The sequence below is a fragment of the Gorilla gorilla genome, chromosome 20, assembly GCF_029281585.2.
Source record: "Gorilla gorilla gorilla isolate KB3781 chromosome 20, NHGRI_mGorGor1-v2.1_pri, whole genome shotgun sequence".
NCBI classification, from domain to species: domain Eukaryota; kingdom Metazoa; phylum Chordata; class Mammalia; order Primates; family Hominidae; genus Gorilla; species Gorilla gorilla.
The window spans coordinates 21,836,836-21,850,375 of record NC_073244.2 but is presented as its reverse complement, the minus strand read 5'-3'; the positions used below and the strand labels follow the sequence as shown (position 1 = coordinate 21,850,375).

At 46.4% G+C, this 13,540-nt stretch overlaps 1 protein-coding gene across 3 annotated transcripts in view; it reads left to right on the top strand.

Annotated features, from left to right (window-relative positions):
- The first annotated feature begins 791 nt into the window (after window positions 1–791).
- Window positions 792–13,540, top strand: part of AKAP8L (A-kinase anchoring protein 8 like) — a 38,427-nt gene continuing 25,678 nt past the window's right edge. For 2 of the 3 annotated variants that reach the window (XM_004060197.5, XM_019015489.4), the window contains exons 1-2: window positions 792–950; window positions 9,288–9,362. In XM_004060197.5, coding sequence (XP_004060245.1) covers window positions 812–950; window positions 9,288–9,362 — 214 coding nt within the window. In that variant the 5' untranslated portion in view covers window positions 792–811. The remainder of the gene's footprint in view (window positions 951–9,287; window positions 9,363–13,540) is intronic. The other variant, XM_019015488.4, reaches the window with a different exon arrangement.

The following is a 13,540-nucleotide window of genomic DNA, read 5'->3' as shown; positions in this document are numbered from 1 at the left end:
GGCAGGGTTTCCATATGCCCAGGAAACAGACTGAGGACATGACTGGTGCCCGGCTGCACTATTGCAGGATCTCTCGAGCCCAGAGTGAATCAGGAGGGTTTTAGAAGCAAAGCTCCCATTTTAACACGTAACTGTCAAGGACCTTGAGCAAATCATGAGTTCCAAGCTTCAGTTTTAAGTGAGGATTAAAAGCTTTTTGCAGGTTTGAAGGAGCATTCGAATGACACACAATACAAACGGAATTATTACACATATAAGCATATGCCATATAAATATATTATCGTTTTGTTACGATTAATCACATTTATTCAGTGCACTGGCACCACAATGATTTCTTTACACACACTTTGTCACGTAATGTTGAAACGTGTGTCCAGCATCTTGTTTGGTGCTGTTTTAATTTTCTCTTCTCAACATGGCTTTGCTATGCTTGTTTTGGAGCCGAAGGCCAGAGAAGTTGAGAGACTTAGCTAGGTCCCCTACCCAGCACCTCGGTGGCGGAGTTGGCATCCCAGCCCTGCCCTGAGCCGTAGACCCGACTCCCTCTGGCGGGTCTCCAGGGCACGGGCGCTCCTCCAGCCCGACCATGCTTGGGCCTTGGGCCTTTCCGTAGTGCACAGCTCCGCCCCCTCAAATTCTATAGGACTCCGCCTCTCTGCCGGCTTCTGTAGGCCAATCACCGAGGCCTTAGAATAACAGAAGGCGGGGCTCTCACGAGATTGCCAGCAGCTTCCAGCCACTGATATGAGGAGGCGTAGAGATAGACAGCGGTTCCTTCCAATAGACGTGAAGCCGAGGCCGGTATGAGCCAATGCGGTCGGGAGGCGGGGCTCGGGTGTGTGTGGAGGGGACCCTGTGGTTAAGCAGCAGCTATCGCAGCGTCGGATGTTCAGAGCAGCAGAAGCCGGCGTCGTCGGATGTTGTGTTGCCCACCACCATGAGCTACACAGGTGGGCCTGGCAGGGTGGGGTCGGGCTCTGCGTGGGGGATGGGACAGGGACGTGCGGATGCCGCACCAGGCTCGCCCGCACCTCTCCTGGGGCCCCGTCACTGCCTTCCCTGCGGTCACAAAATGGCGCCGCTGGCCCGTCGCCTCAGGGTCGCTCCCCTCACGCCTCGTTGCCTCAGCTCTCTGTGTCTGCAGCCGGCGTCCCGGCTCCCGGCCGCCTGATGTCTTGGTTTCTGTCGCCTGTGTCCGTGGGTCCGGGCCTCAGCGCACGAGGTCTCCGCCCCCACCACCTCCGTCCCTGGCCTGCGCTCCTGGACCTCGACGCCTTAGGTTTCCCTTTCTCAGGCCTTGGTCCTTGCGAGCAGGCAGCAGGCTCGGCTGCCGTCGCCATTGTCGCGTCCTCCCCCGCGCAGTTTCTCTGCAAAAACGCCGCAGCTCTACACCCCCATCCTGATCCCACCCACCACCCCCTTTTGTCTATTTCAGAACTGGGAAAGGCGCCAGGCCCTAGGGGGATAAGTAAATATTGGAAGGGTTTGGGCTGAGCGGTGAGCCTTGGGCCCCTAGGGGCTGAACTGCAAGGAATGACAAGGTTCCATGTTAATTCCCTCTGCGTCTGTCAAATGAACCCTGTCCGGTACAGACTGGGTATTGGGAATACAGACAAGAATTCCTCAAGCAGCTTAGAGGCGAGGATCTTAATAGGCAAATAAGCGAGTGTAGGATATATTTTAGGGTGGTCAGTACCGTGCGGGGGTCGCTCCACTACGTGGAGTGGTTGGAGCCTTCTGTAAAGAGGTGACATTTGAGCAGAGACCTAAATGGAGTGAGCGAATAAAGATATCTGGCCCAGGGAGCTTTTGCTGTAAAAGGCTTACGGGCAGGAACTGCCTGGCTTGATAGAAGATCAGCCAGGGAGGCCAGTGGGAGGCCAATGGGATTTGAAAGGGAGAGTGGGTGACGAGATCCGAGAGCCCCTCTCCGCCCCCCGCAATATGCTTGGGCGACTGTAAATCATCACTGGGTGAATTGCCAAGGCCTCCTGGGTTTGCCTTGGCAGTGACTGATGAGGCTTCTCGGCCAGGAGACTTACACTCGGCCTCCCCGTTTGGTGAGGGTATTATAGGCTTGAGCGTGTGTGGTTGCCAGGTAACCTGCATTCTACTTGGAATTTTGAGAACTGAGAATGCAACGTGAGTCTGTGGGGCTCCTTTGTAGACCACTTTATATTGGCATAGGCAAGAAGGTAGTGCCAGTCCCCTCTACCATGGCTGCCAGGTCAGGAGCTTTCCAAGAACCCCAGTTTTTCTAGCAACCATCCCCCAGCCCAGTGGGTTCTCATCCAGGGGTGATTCTGCCCCAGATGACATCTGGCAATGTCTGGAGACATTTTTGGTTGTCACATATGGGAGCGGGAGTGCTGCTGGTATCTAGTGGATGGAGGTTTGGGATGCTGCCCTGCTACGGTATACACAATGACACCTACCGCAAAGAAGTATCTGGCGTCAAACATCAATCAGTAGGGCCCAGGTTGGGCAGCTCTGCCAGAGCCTTTCTGTAGCTTTCCTAGTTCAGGAGGAAAGACTATAGGGTTGTTACTGACATCCCTGGGATTGGAATATAATTCTCACCAAGTCTTACCAAGAACTGGAAGACAGTTTCATGGTTTTTAAAAACAGGACTCTTGAAGAAACCAGAAGATGAATGGTTGGGTGCTGTGGGGTAGCTGAGTAATGGAGCTCTTTTTTTTAATAGATGAGGAAACTGAGATACAAGGTCACTAATGACCAAACCTGAATTCCAGCTCTAGGTCTTGTAGGCTGTAGTTCTGGGTTTGGGTGGGCACTGAGATAGCCAAGCTAAAAAAGTAATGATTAGTTTTTCCTTTATCTTGATAAACTGAAAACCACAGTAATTTACAATGTGAGTCTTCCCCTTATTTAAGAAGTAGGGCACTAAAGTCAAAGGCATTTTAATTCACATTTCAGACAACTAATAGCTTTAAAGGTAAGTCCTAGAGGCCTCGAAGCAAATGTTAGCATTATTAAACATAAAAGGTGACTGATAAATCTTTTTATTAACTCGCCCTGCTTTTGAACCCAGTTACCTTATTTATACATGGGAAAGGAAGCTGCATCTCTAGCACTGAGAGGGGAAGAGGAGAGCAGTGGAAAACAGCACAGAAATATCCAGAATCAGGCCCTCAAACAAAGGTCTGAAATGCTACCGTACTTGTCATAGAAACATTTATTGTCTCACACAGTTTCTTTATGTTTGGAATGGATAGGTGATTTCGCTGGGTGGTTCTAGCTTGGAATATCATGAGGTTACATTTAGGATCTCTATGTGGACTAGAGTCATCTGAAAGCCTGACTGAGGCTGGAGGTCCCACCTCCAAGGTGACTTAAACTCCCATGCCTGGCAGGCTGATGCTGGCCAATAATTCTTGGCCCCATGGATCTCTCCCTAGGGCTGGCTGCTGGAGTATCCTCACAACATGGTGGCTGGTTTTCTCCAGACTGAATGATCCCAGAAAGAGCAAGGCGGAAATCCCAGAAGTCACACTCAGTCATTTTCATAAATCTTATTGGTTGCGCTGGCTAGCTCTATTAGTTGGGAGGGATCTACATAACGTTAAGAGGCAGGAATGGAGACCATCTTTGAGGATGGTTGTCACCCTACTCTTGGCTCAGATAATAAAGATTGAAGGCAACCTAACCTAATTCCAGTTATCTTTTAATTTTTGGTACTCTGTGTTACTCCTTCAAATAAGACTCTTTTTTTTTTTAGATCAGGCACGGTGGCTCACACCTGTAATCTCAACACTTTGGGAGGCCGAGGCAGGAAGATTGCTTGAGGCCAGGAGTTTGAGATGAGCCTGGGCAACATAGCAAGACCCTTTCTCTATAAAAATTAAAAATAAAAAAGTTAGCTCTGCGAGGTTGAGGCTGCAATGAGCCATGATTGTGCCACTGTGCTCCCGCCTGGATGACAGCTAGACTCTGGGATTTTTTTTTGTTTTTTTTTTTGAGACGGAGTCTTGCTCTGTCGCCCAGGCTGGAGTGCAGTGGCGCCATCTCGGCCCACTGCACGCTCCGCCTCCCAGGTTCATGCCATTCTCCTGCCTCCGCCTCCCAAGTAGCTGGGACTACAGGTGCCCGCCACCACACCCGGCTAATTTTTTGTATTTTTAGTAGAGACAGGGTTTCACCTTGTTAGCCAGGATGGTCTTGATCTCCTGACCTTGTGATCCGCCCTCCCTGGCCTCCCAAGGTGCTGGGATTACGGGCATGAGCCACTGCACCGGGCTGACTCCGGGAGGTTTGCTGGAGCCCAGGAGTTCAACGTTGCCGAGCTATGATCATGCCACTGCACTCCAGCCTGGGCAACAGAGCAAGATCCTATCTCAAGAAAATATATACTCTTTTTTAAAAAGGAGAAAGGAAAAGTATAAAACTGAGAAGCTTTTGTTTTGTTTTGTTGAGACAGGGTCTCACTATGTTGCCCAGGTTGGAGTGCAGTGGCACAAAATCATAGCTCACTGCAGCCTCGCCCTCCTGTGCTCAAGTAATCCTCCCATCTCACCTCAGCCTCCCAAGTAGCTGTGACTGCATGTGCATGCCACCATGCCTGGCTAATTTTTTATTTCTGAGATGAGGTCTCACTATGTTGCCACGCAGGTCTTGAAATCCTGGGCTCAAGTGATCCTCCCAACTCAGCCTCCCAAAGTACTGGTATTACAGACATGAGCCACAGCATTTGGCCTGCTTTTGTATTTTTGAGCAAAAAAGTTGATGAGAGATTGGTTAAAAGCAAGGAGTGTTGCTGCAGAACTAGAAATCCATGGTCTCAAAGTGAGAGGATTGCTTAAGCCCAGGAATTCAACACCAGCATGGGTAACATAGTGAGACCCTGCCTCTCAAAACAAAAAAAGAAAAAGAAAAGAAAACAAAAATTAGCTGGGCCTGGTGGTGTGTGGCTATAGTCCCAGCTATACAGGAGACTGAAGTAGGAGGATCACTTGAGCCCCGGAGGCTGAGGCCACAGTGAGCAGTGATTGTGCCACTGCACTCCAGCCTGGATGACAGTGAGACCCCCTGTCTCTAATAAAAATAGAAAGAAAGAAATCCGTGGGCTAGGCGTGGTGGCTCACGCCTGTAATCCCAGCACTTTGGGAGGCCGAGGTGGGCGGATCACGAGGTCAGGAGATCGAGACCATCCTCACTAACACAGCGAAACCCCATCTCTATGAAAAATACAAAAAATTAGCCGGGCGTGGTGGCGGGTGCCTGTAGTCCCAGCTACTCAGGAGGCTGAGGCAGGAGAATGGCGTGACCCCAGGAGGCGGAGCTTGCAGTGAGCCAAGATCGTGCCACTGCACTCCAGCCTGGGCGACAGAGCGAGACTCCGTCTCAAAAACAAACAAACAAAAAAGAAATCTGTGATCTAACATTTAGCTTTATAGGGCCATATAGGGCATATTTTATTTTTTTCAACCAGCGCTAATCAGGCTGATAAATTGTACCAAGAGAACACTTTACAAACCAGCTAAGAATTTAGGCCGGGCGTGGTGGCTCACGCCTGTAATCCCAGCACTTTGGGAGACCAAGGCGGGCGGATCACCTGAGGTTGGGAGTTTGATACCAGCCTGACCAACATGGAGAAACCCCGTCTCTACTAAAAATACAAAATGCGTAGTGGCGCATGCCTGTAATTCCAGCTACTCGGGAGGCTGAGGCAGGAGAATCGCTTGAGCCTGGGAGGTGGAGGTTGCGGTGAGCCGAGATCGCACCATTGCACTCCAGCCTGGGCAACAAGAGTGAAACTCCGTCTCAAAAAAAAAAAAAAAAAAAAAAAAGAATTATTCATAATAGGAGCCAAAACTGGCTACAGAAGGGCCTGCTCTGCGATCTTTGCAGATGGTATTGTGGAACAGAATGTTAATGTGGTGCAGGGTATAGAGTTAGAGCAGAGATTGCCATTGATCTTGGAGGGTTTGATGGATCGTCTTTCCTTCCTAGGGAAGAACCAGGGCCCCTCTCGCCTGAACAGACACAGATATTTTGCTCAGCAGCTTGCTGACTGTATTCTTGTGAGGGTGTGGTAGGCTGTCATTTGCAGTTGCAGTACTCACAGATCACATTACCTAAAGTCTGAGGCCATTTTACTGGTGGCCCAATTGCTGAAAGAACAAGTTTCCAGAGGCCAGTTGAGCAAACAGTGGAGACCGCAGGGGCTGGGTATTCCTTACATTATAAGGCTTTCCCCTGGGTGAACTCTTCAAAGCTGCTGTCATTGTTTCTTATGGACAGCTGTTAATCAACAATGCCTGGATTTTAGGCATCTCAGGAAGGTCCAGATCCCTGGAAGAAATCCAGTTGAATGGATTTCTAGCCTCTTTACTTAGGGAAGGTAGAAGACTGGATCTGTATACCCTCGGTTTTATCCTTCCTCAGGTCCCAGTCCCTACTCTGGAAAGTGAAGATGAAGCTGGGTTCACAGCTCCGTCTTTGGAACCCTTGGAGCTAGATGTATTTTGGAATTCTAGCTTAAGAGAAGTCACGTGGGGTCTGAAGAAGCACCCTGTATTTAAATAGATTAATTCTGCACTAAGTAGGACAAAGAAAGATTATAAATGTCCTTACAGGTGACAATGGCTCCAGCGTGAGTTTTGGCACCACACTGGTAGAAAACACTTGGTGTTCAGACCCTTTTGGACCTGGGGGAATTGCAGAGTAAGGGATCTTGCCCACCTGCCCTTATTGTCTGTGGTGAGGATGAAATGAGATCATTGCAGATAAATGTTCTTAGCACCCTGCAGGGAAAGCACTTGTTCGCTGTTGGCTGCTGCTGCTGTGGTCTTAAGAGATAAAATAGAGACACTGTCAACAAATAAGAGAACGCCTACCCAGGGGGAAGGCACTTCTGTAGGTTTTTGATGTAAACAAGCTGTTAAAGGCATAGGCATTAATTTTCAGGTCATGAGTTGGCTCTGATGGGAAAGGCAAATACTGCCTCTTATGGTATCTGTCGTAATTTCAGTGCTGAGAGAAAATTATTCAAAAATATGTATTTCTGGCCGGGCGCAGTGGCTCACGCCTGTAATCCCAGCACTTTGGGAGGCCAAGGCGGGCGGATCACAAGGTTAGGAGATCGAGACCATCCTGGCTAACATGGTGAAACCCCATCTCTACTAAAAATACAAAAAAATTAGCCGGACATGGTGGCACGCGCCTGTATTCCCAGCTACTCAGAAGGCTGAGGCAGGAGAATTTGCTTGAACCCGGGAGGTGGAGGTTGCAGTGAGCCGAGATCGTGCCACTGCACTCCAGCCTAGTGCGAGACTCCATCTCAAAAAAATATATATGTATTTCTAACTGCAGAGTTGTTGTTGTTTTTTTTTAAATGTAGTTTTAAAGCAAGTGTCAGGATTAGCATCAGTCATAGTCTGTAGGAGCACTGGTTTCTGATAGAGGTAGAAGTTTTCCTTACTTGGCACTAACTCATTTTATTTTATTTCATTTATTTATTTATTTTGAGATGGAGTCTTGCTCTATTACCCAGGCTTGAGTGCAGTGGCACAATCTCCACTCACTGCAATCTCCGCCTCCTGGGTTTAAGCAGTTCTTCTGCCTCACCCTCCCAAGAACCTGGGATTACAGGCAGGTGCCACCACACCCAGCTAATTTTGGGGTTTTGTTTGTTTGTTTTGAGACGGAGTCTTGCTCTGTCGCCTAGGCTGGAATGCAGTGGCATGATTTTGGCTCACTGCAACCTCTGCCTCCTGGGTTCAAGCGATTCTCCTGCCTCAGCCTCCTGCGCAGCTGGGACTACAGGCACACACCACCACGCCCAGCTAATTTTTGTATTTTTAGTAGAGACAGGGTTTCACCATATTGGCCAGGCTGATCTCGAACTCCTAACCTCGTGATCCACCTGCCACGGCCGCCCAAAGTGCTGGGATTACAGGCGTGAACTACCGTGCCCTGTAATTTTGTATTTTTAGTAGCTAATTTTTGTATTTTTAGTAGAGATGGGGTTTCACCATGTTGGCCAGGCTGGTCTTGAACTCATGGCCTCAACCAGTCCACCCCCCCTTGGCCTCCCAAAGTACTGTGAGTACAGGCATGAGTCACTGCATCCAGCCCTAATTCATTTTATGTTAAGAAATAGTTTGAAAGTTGAGAAGATAGGAAATTTTATGTATATATAATAATACTTATTTCCATATGACCATGCCACCCCAAATAATTACTTTTAAGAAATAATTGTTTTTTGTTTTTGTTTTTGTTTTTGTTTTTGTTTTGAGACAGGGTCTTGCTCTGTCACCCAGGCTGGAATGCAGTGGCGCAATCATAGCTCACTGCAGCCTTGACCTTCTGGGCTCAAGTGACACTCCCACCTCAGCCTCCCAAGTAGCTAGGACTACAGGCACATGCTGCCACAGCTGGCTTTTTTTTTTTTTTTTTGTAGAGACAGGGTTTCACCCTGTTGCCCAGGCTGGTCATCTTGGCCTCCCAAAGTGTTGGGATTACAGGCATGAGCCACTGCCCGGCCCAGAAATAATTGTTATAATTGTTATACACACTTTTTAATGGGAAAACCAAAATATAAAGCAGTTTCTGTTTCAGATTTAGAACAGGGAGGGGGGTATTATTTGCTTTAACATGGTTTCGAAGCTAACCTCCATCCTTGTTTGAATTCCAAGTGGCTCACCCTTCAGGGATTTGAATAGTTTCCTCATTTAACAGAATGATAACTTGGGTGTTCATTTCTCAAAATAGGCTACTGGCTTAAATGTTTAAAAATTTTTATTTGGGGCCAGGCTCTGTGGCTCACACCTGTAATCCCAGCACTTTGGGAGGTTCAGGAGGGTGGATTGCTTGAGCCTAGGAATTAAAGACCAGCTGGGGCAACATGATGAAACCCCATCTCTACAAAAAAATATAAAAATTAGCTGCATATGATGGCACGAACCTATAGTCTCAGCTACTTGGGAGGCTGAGGCAGGAGGATTGTTTGAGCCTGGAAGGTCGAGGTTGCAGTGAGCCGTGATCATGCCACTGCGTTGCAGCCCGGACAGAGTGAGACCTTGTTTTTAAAAAGTAAATAAATAATTTTTTAATCTAGTCCTCCTGGTATAGCAAGTTAAACATAGCCTGCCTTTCCATTGGGTAATATTTTCTGATGGTCTAATTAAACTGTGGAATCTAGAGGTTTTGGTGGCTTTTCATTGAGAGAAGGGCCTGCTGGCAATCCTATACCAAAGGTTAGGTAGTCTCAGGTCATTTCCCTGTGACTTGCTTGTGGAAATTAACCCCACTGTCTTTATGTTTAGGCTTTGTCCAGGGATCTGAAACCACTTTGCAGTCGACATACTCGGATACCAGCGCTCAGCCCACCTGTGATTATGGTAAGTGTGGGCTTCTGGTGGGAACCAAAGTGTTCTGCAGAGCAGTTCCTTGTCTTCTTAGTTGCCTTTGGCTTTGCTGTCACCCTGTCATGCTTTTTTAAACCTAAACTTGCGTGAAATGGTGTGGCCATTTGAATAGCTAGTGCTTCCCTTTCGGGCAATTATGGGAAAAGTAGCTGTGTTCCTGAGCAAGTTAGGCTCTTTGATAAAAGGCCTGGCTTCAAATCCCCATGGGGGAGGGACTGGGAGTCACAGTGGCCAATTAAAGTCCAAAGGAGGCCAGGCGCGGTGGCTCCTGCCTGTAATCCCAGCACTTTGGGAGGCCGAAGCGGGTGGATCACTTGAGGTCAGGAGATCGAGACCATCCTGGCCAACATGGTGAAACGCCATCTATACTAAAATACAAAAAATTAGCCGGGCATGGTGTTGTGTGCCTGTGGTCGCAGCTACTCAGGAGGCTGAGGCAGGGGAATCACTTGAACCCGAGAGGCAGAGGTTACAGTGAGCCGATATCATGCCACTGCACTCCAGCCTGGCAACAGAGCAAGACTCTGTCTCAAAAAAAAAAAAAGTCCAAAGGATTGGTCCAGGAGAAAGCAAGCTATTAACTTAGTCCCAGCGTAGTGCATGTCCTTGCTGTGGGAGAGAGGCTGAGTGTGTGAATCTGGCAGCTTTTGGAGACTCAGCCAGGCCACCTCAAGCCAGCAGGCTCCACACACACAGAGTTGAGTGAAGATCTCTGATTGAGTTTTCCAGTGTGGACAGAAACACCTAATTAGCTAATTCAGAAGTAGCCACCAGTAGGATTCACAGATGCTGTTTTGTTTGTGTGCTGTGGCAGCCCGGAACTGCTGTTAAAGCTGGTTTTTGGTTGTCTGTGACTCTAGGGGTGTCTGTTGAGAAGGAGCCCTCTTTGGAATTAACAGGGATAATGTCTTAGTTACTGAGATGGGTAATTTCTTTTACTACCAAGATCTGGGGAAAGACTGATCCTACACAGCTAACATGCCTTCAGGGGTCACTGCATAAACAGACTCAAGTAAGCTCCCCAAGTAACAGCAGCTAGTCCCAGGAAAAGGGAAGACTTAAAATATTTTGAAATTGAGTGAGAAGGTATCAGGTGTTATATAAATGAGGAGAAACTTGGTTTGCTTGACTTCCCTGTCCTGCCCTCCCTGCCTCTCCCTTTTCATCAAATGTAGTCCCTAATTGCACATACTTTTGAATTATTTTCCCTCTGGGTTGCGTATTCTGAGTACAAGCCATTTCTCAGATATGCCATTTACAAATATTTTCTCCCAGACTGTGGCTTGTCTATTCTCTTGTCAGTGTGTCTTGTCTTGTGTCAGAAAGAACACAGGTTGTTAATTTTGAAGCCCAATTCAATCTTTTCTTTAATAGATGATGGTTTTGCTTTTATATCTAAGAAATCTATAATATTTTCTTTAGAATTTTCTTTTAGGTGTTTTAGTTGTGGGTTTTACATTTAGTCTGTGATCCATATTGAGTTAATTTTTCTACAAGGTGTGCAGTATAGGTTAAGGTTTCTTCTTCTTCTATGGCATATAGATGTATAATTGTTCCAGCACCATTTGTTTAAAAAACAAAAACAAAACCTTTTTTTTTTTTTTTTGAGACAGAGTCTCACTCTGTCGCCCAGGCTGGAGTGCAGTGACGCGATCTCAGCTCACTGCAAGCTCCGCCTCCTGGGTTCATGCCATTCTCCCGCCTCAGCCTCCTGAGCAGCTGCCCGCCACCACGCCTGGCTAATCTTTTTGTATTTTTAGTAGAGACGGGGTTTCACTGTATTTGCCAGGATGTTCTCGAGCTCCTGACCTCGTAATCCTCCCGCCTCGGCCTCCCAAAGTGTTGGGATTACAGGCATGAGCCACCGTGCCCGGCCTCTTTCTTTGTTTCTTTCTTTCTTTCTTTCTTTTTTTTTTTTTTTGAGACGGAGTTTCGCTCTTGTTGCCCAGGCTGGAGTGCAATGGCGCGATCTCAGCTCACCACAACCTCCACCTCCCAGATTCAAGCGATTCTTGTGCCTTGGCCTCCCAAATAGCTGGTATTACAGGCATGTGCCACCACACCTGGCTAATTTTTGTATTATTAGTAGAGACAGGGTTTCACCACATTGGCCAGGCTGGTCTCGAATTCCCCATCTCAGGTGATCCACCCGCCTTGGCCTCCCAAAGTGCTAGGATTACAGGTGTGAGCCACTGTGCCAGGCCTATATTTTCTCTATTGAATTGCCTTTGTACTTTTACTGAAAATCAGTTGACCATATACTGTGGGTCTACTTCTGGACTCTTGGACTCTCATTCCGTTCCATTGGTCTATATACATCTAAATTTCGTTCAGCAGCACAGTCTTTTTGTATTTTTAGTAGAGACTGGTTTCACCATGTTGGCCAGGCTGGTCTCAAACTCCTGACCTCACATGATCCACCTGCCTCGGCCTCCCAAAGTGTTGGAATTACAGGCGTTAGCCACTGTGCCTAGCCCAGCAATGCAGTCTTGATTACTGGTTAGTAGTAATCTTGAAATATGAGTCCTCCAGGTTTGTTCTTTTTTCCAAAATTGTTAGTTTCTTTGCTTTTGCATATAAATTTTAGAATCAGTTTATGAAGTTTTTTAAAAAATTCATGCTGAGATTTTGAGCGAGAGAGCCTTGGATCTATAGATCTATCAAATCTGTAGAATCTATAGATTAGTTTGAGATTAGTTTGAGAAAATTGACATCTTAACAATATCAAGTCTTCTGATTCATGAGTGCAGTATGTCACTTCACTGATGTAGTGTTTCGTAGTTTTCCACACAGATCCTACACATACTTTGTTAGATTTACGCCAAGTTTTTCATGCTTTTAGTGCTATAGTAAATGGTACTTTTAAAAACTTTCAATTCATTGCTGATATATAGAAATTTGATTGCTATTTGATTTGTAGGTTTACCTTGTAATATTTGAAATTTGACTTACAGATTGACCTTGTAATAAACCTTGCTAAGCTCACTTATTCTAGTAGCTCTTTTGTAGATTTGTTTGAGATTTTTTTTATATACACAATTGTGAAAGAATAGAGATGGATTTATTTTTCCTTCTGGCTTGAATTGCAAGAACAATATAACATTTAAATAACAGTTTGAAAAACAGTCAACCAAGATCCTACCATATTAATATTTAATTTTTATCAGCTTACTGATTTTATGTAGTTTAATAATTTATAGGTGGATAGAATTGTGGGTCCTGCTCTTATTTTATTTTATTTTTTTAAGATATGCTCTCACTCTGTCCCCCAGGCTGGAGCACAGTGGCACAATTTCAGCTCACTGCAACCTCCACCTCCTGGGCACAGATAGCCCTCCCACCTCAGCCTCCTGCATAATTGGGACTACAGGCATGCCCTACCATGCCCAGCTATTTTTTGTATTTTTTGTAGAGATGGGGTTTTGCTATGTTGCCCAGGCTGGTCTCAAACTCCTGGGCTCAAGCGATCTGCCTGCCCCACTTCCCAAAAGGATTACAGGTGTGAGCCACTGCGCCTGGCTGGTCCTGCTTTATTTTATGTTAGAAGCATTTCCTTGTGCCACATAAGGCATAGTAAATTCTTTTTATATGCTTACATGATATGTCACTGAGTAGGTAGGCTGTAATCTGATTAACTATTACGTTAAAGTTGAGTGTTAAATTGTTTTCTATTTTTGGTCCATAAATATCACATACTGTGACCATGTCCTTTTTTCTTTTAAAAATTATGTCCTTGGGGCCAGGTGCAGTGGCTCATGCCTATAATCTCAGCACTCTGAGAGGCTGAGATGGGAGGATCGCTTGAGCCCCCAGGAGTTTGAGACCAGCCTGGGCAACATAGTAAAACCCTATCTCTACAAAAAATAGAAAAAATTAGCTGGGCATGGTGGCACATGCCTGTTGTCCCAGCCACTCCGGAGGCTGAGGCAGAAGGGTCACTTGAACCCAAGAAGTCGAGGATGCAGTGAGCTGTGATCACACCATTACACTCCAGCCTGGAGGACAGAGCAAGACTCTATCTCAAAAATATATGTGTACGTATATCTTATTTTTACATATATATGTATATATTTAATAATAATAAATATATAAATTTTAAGGATATATATATCTCTCTCTCTCTCTCTCCTTAAAATTTCTTTTGTCAACCA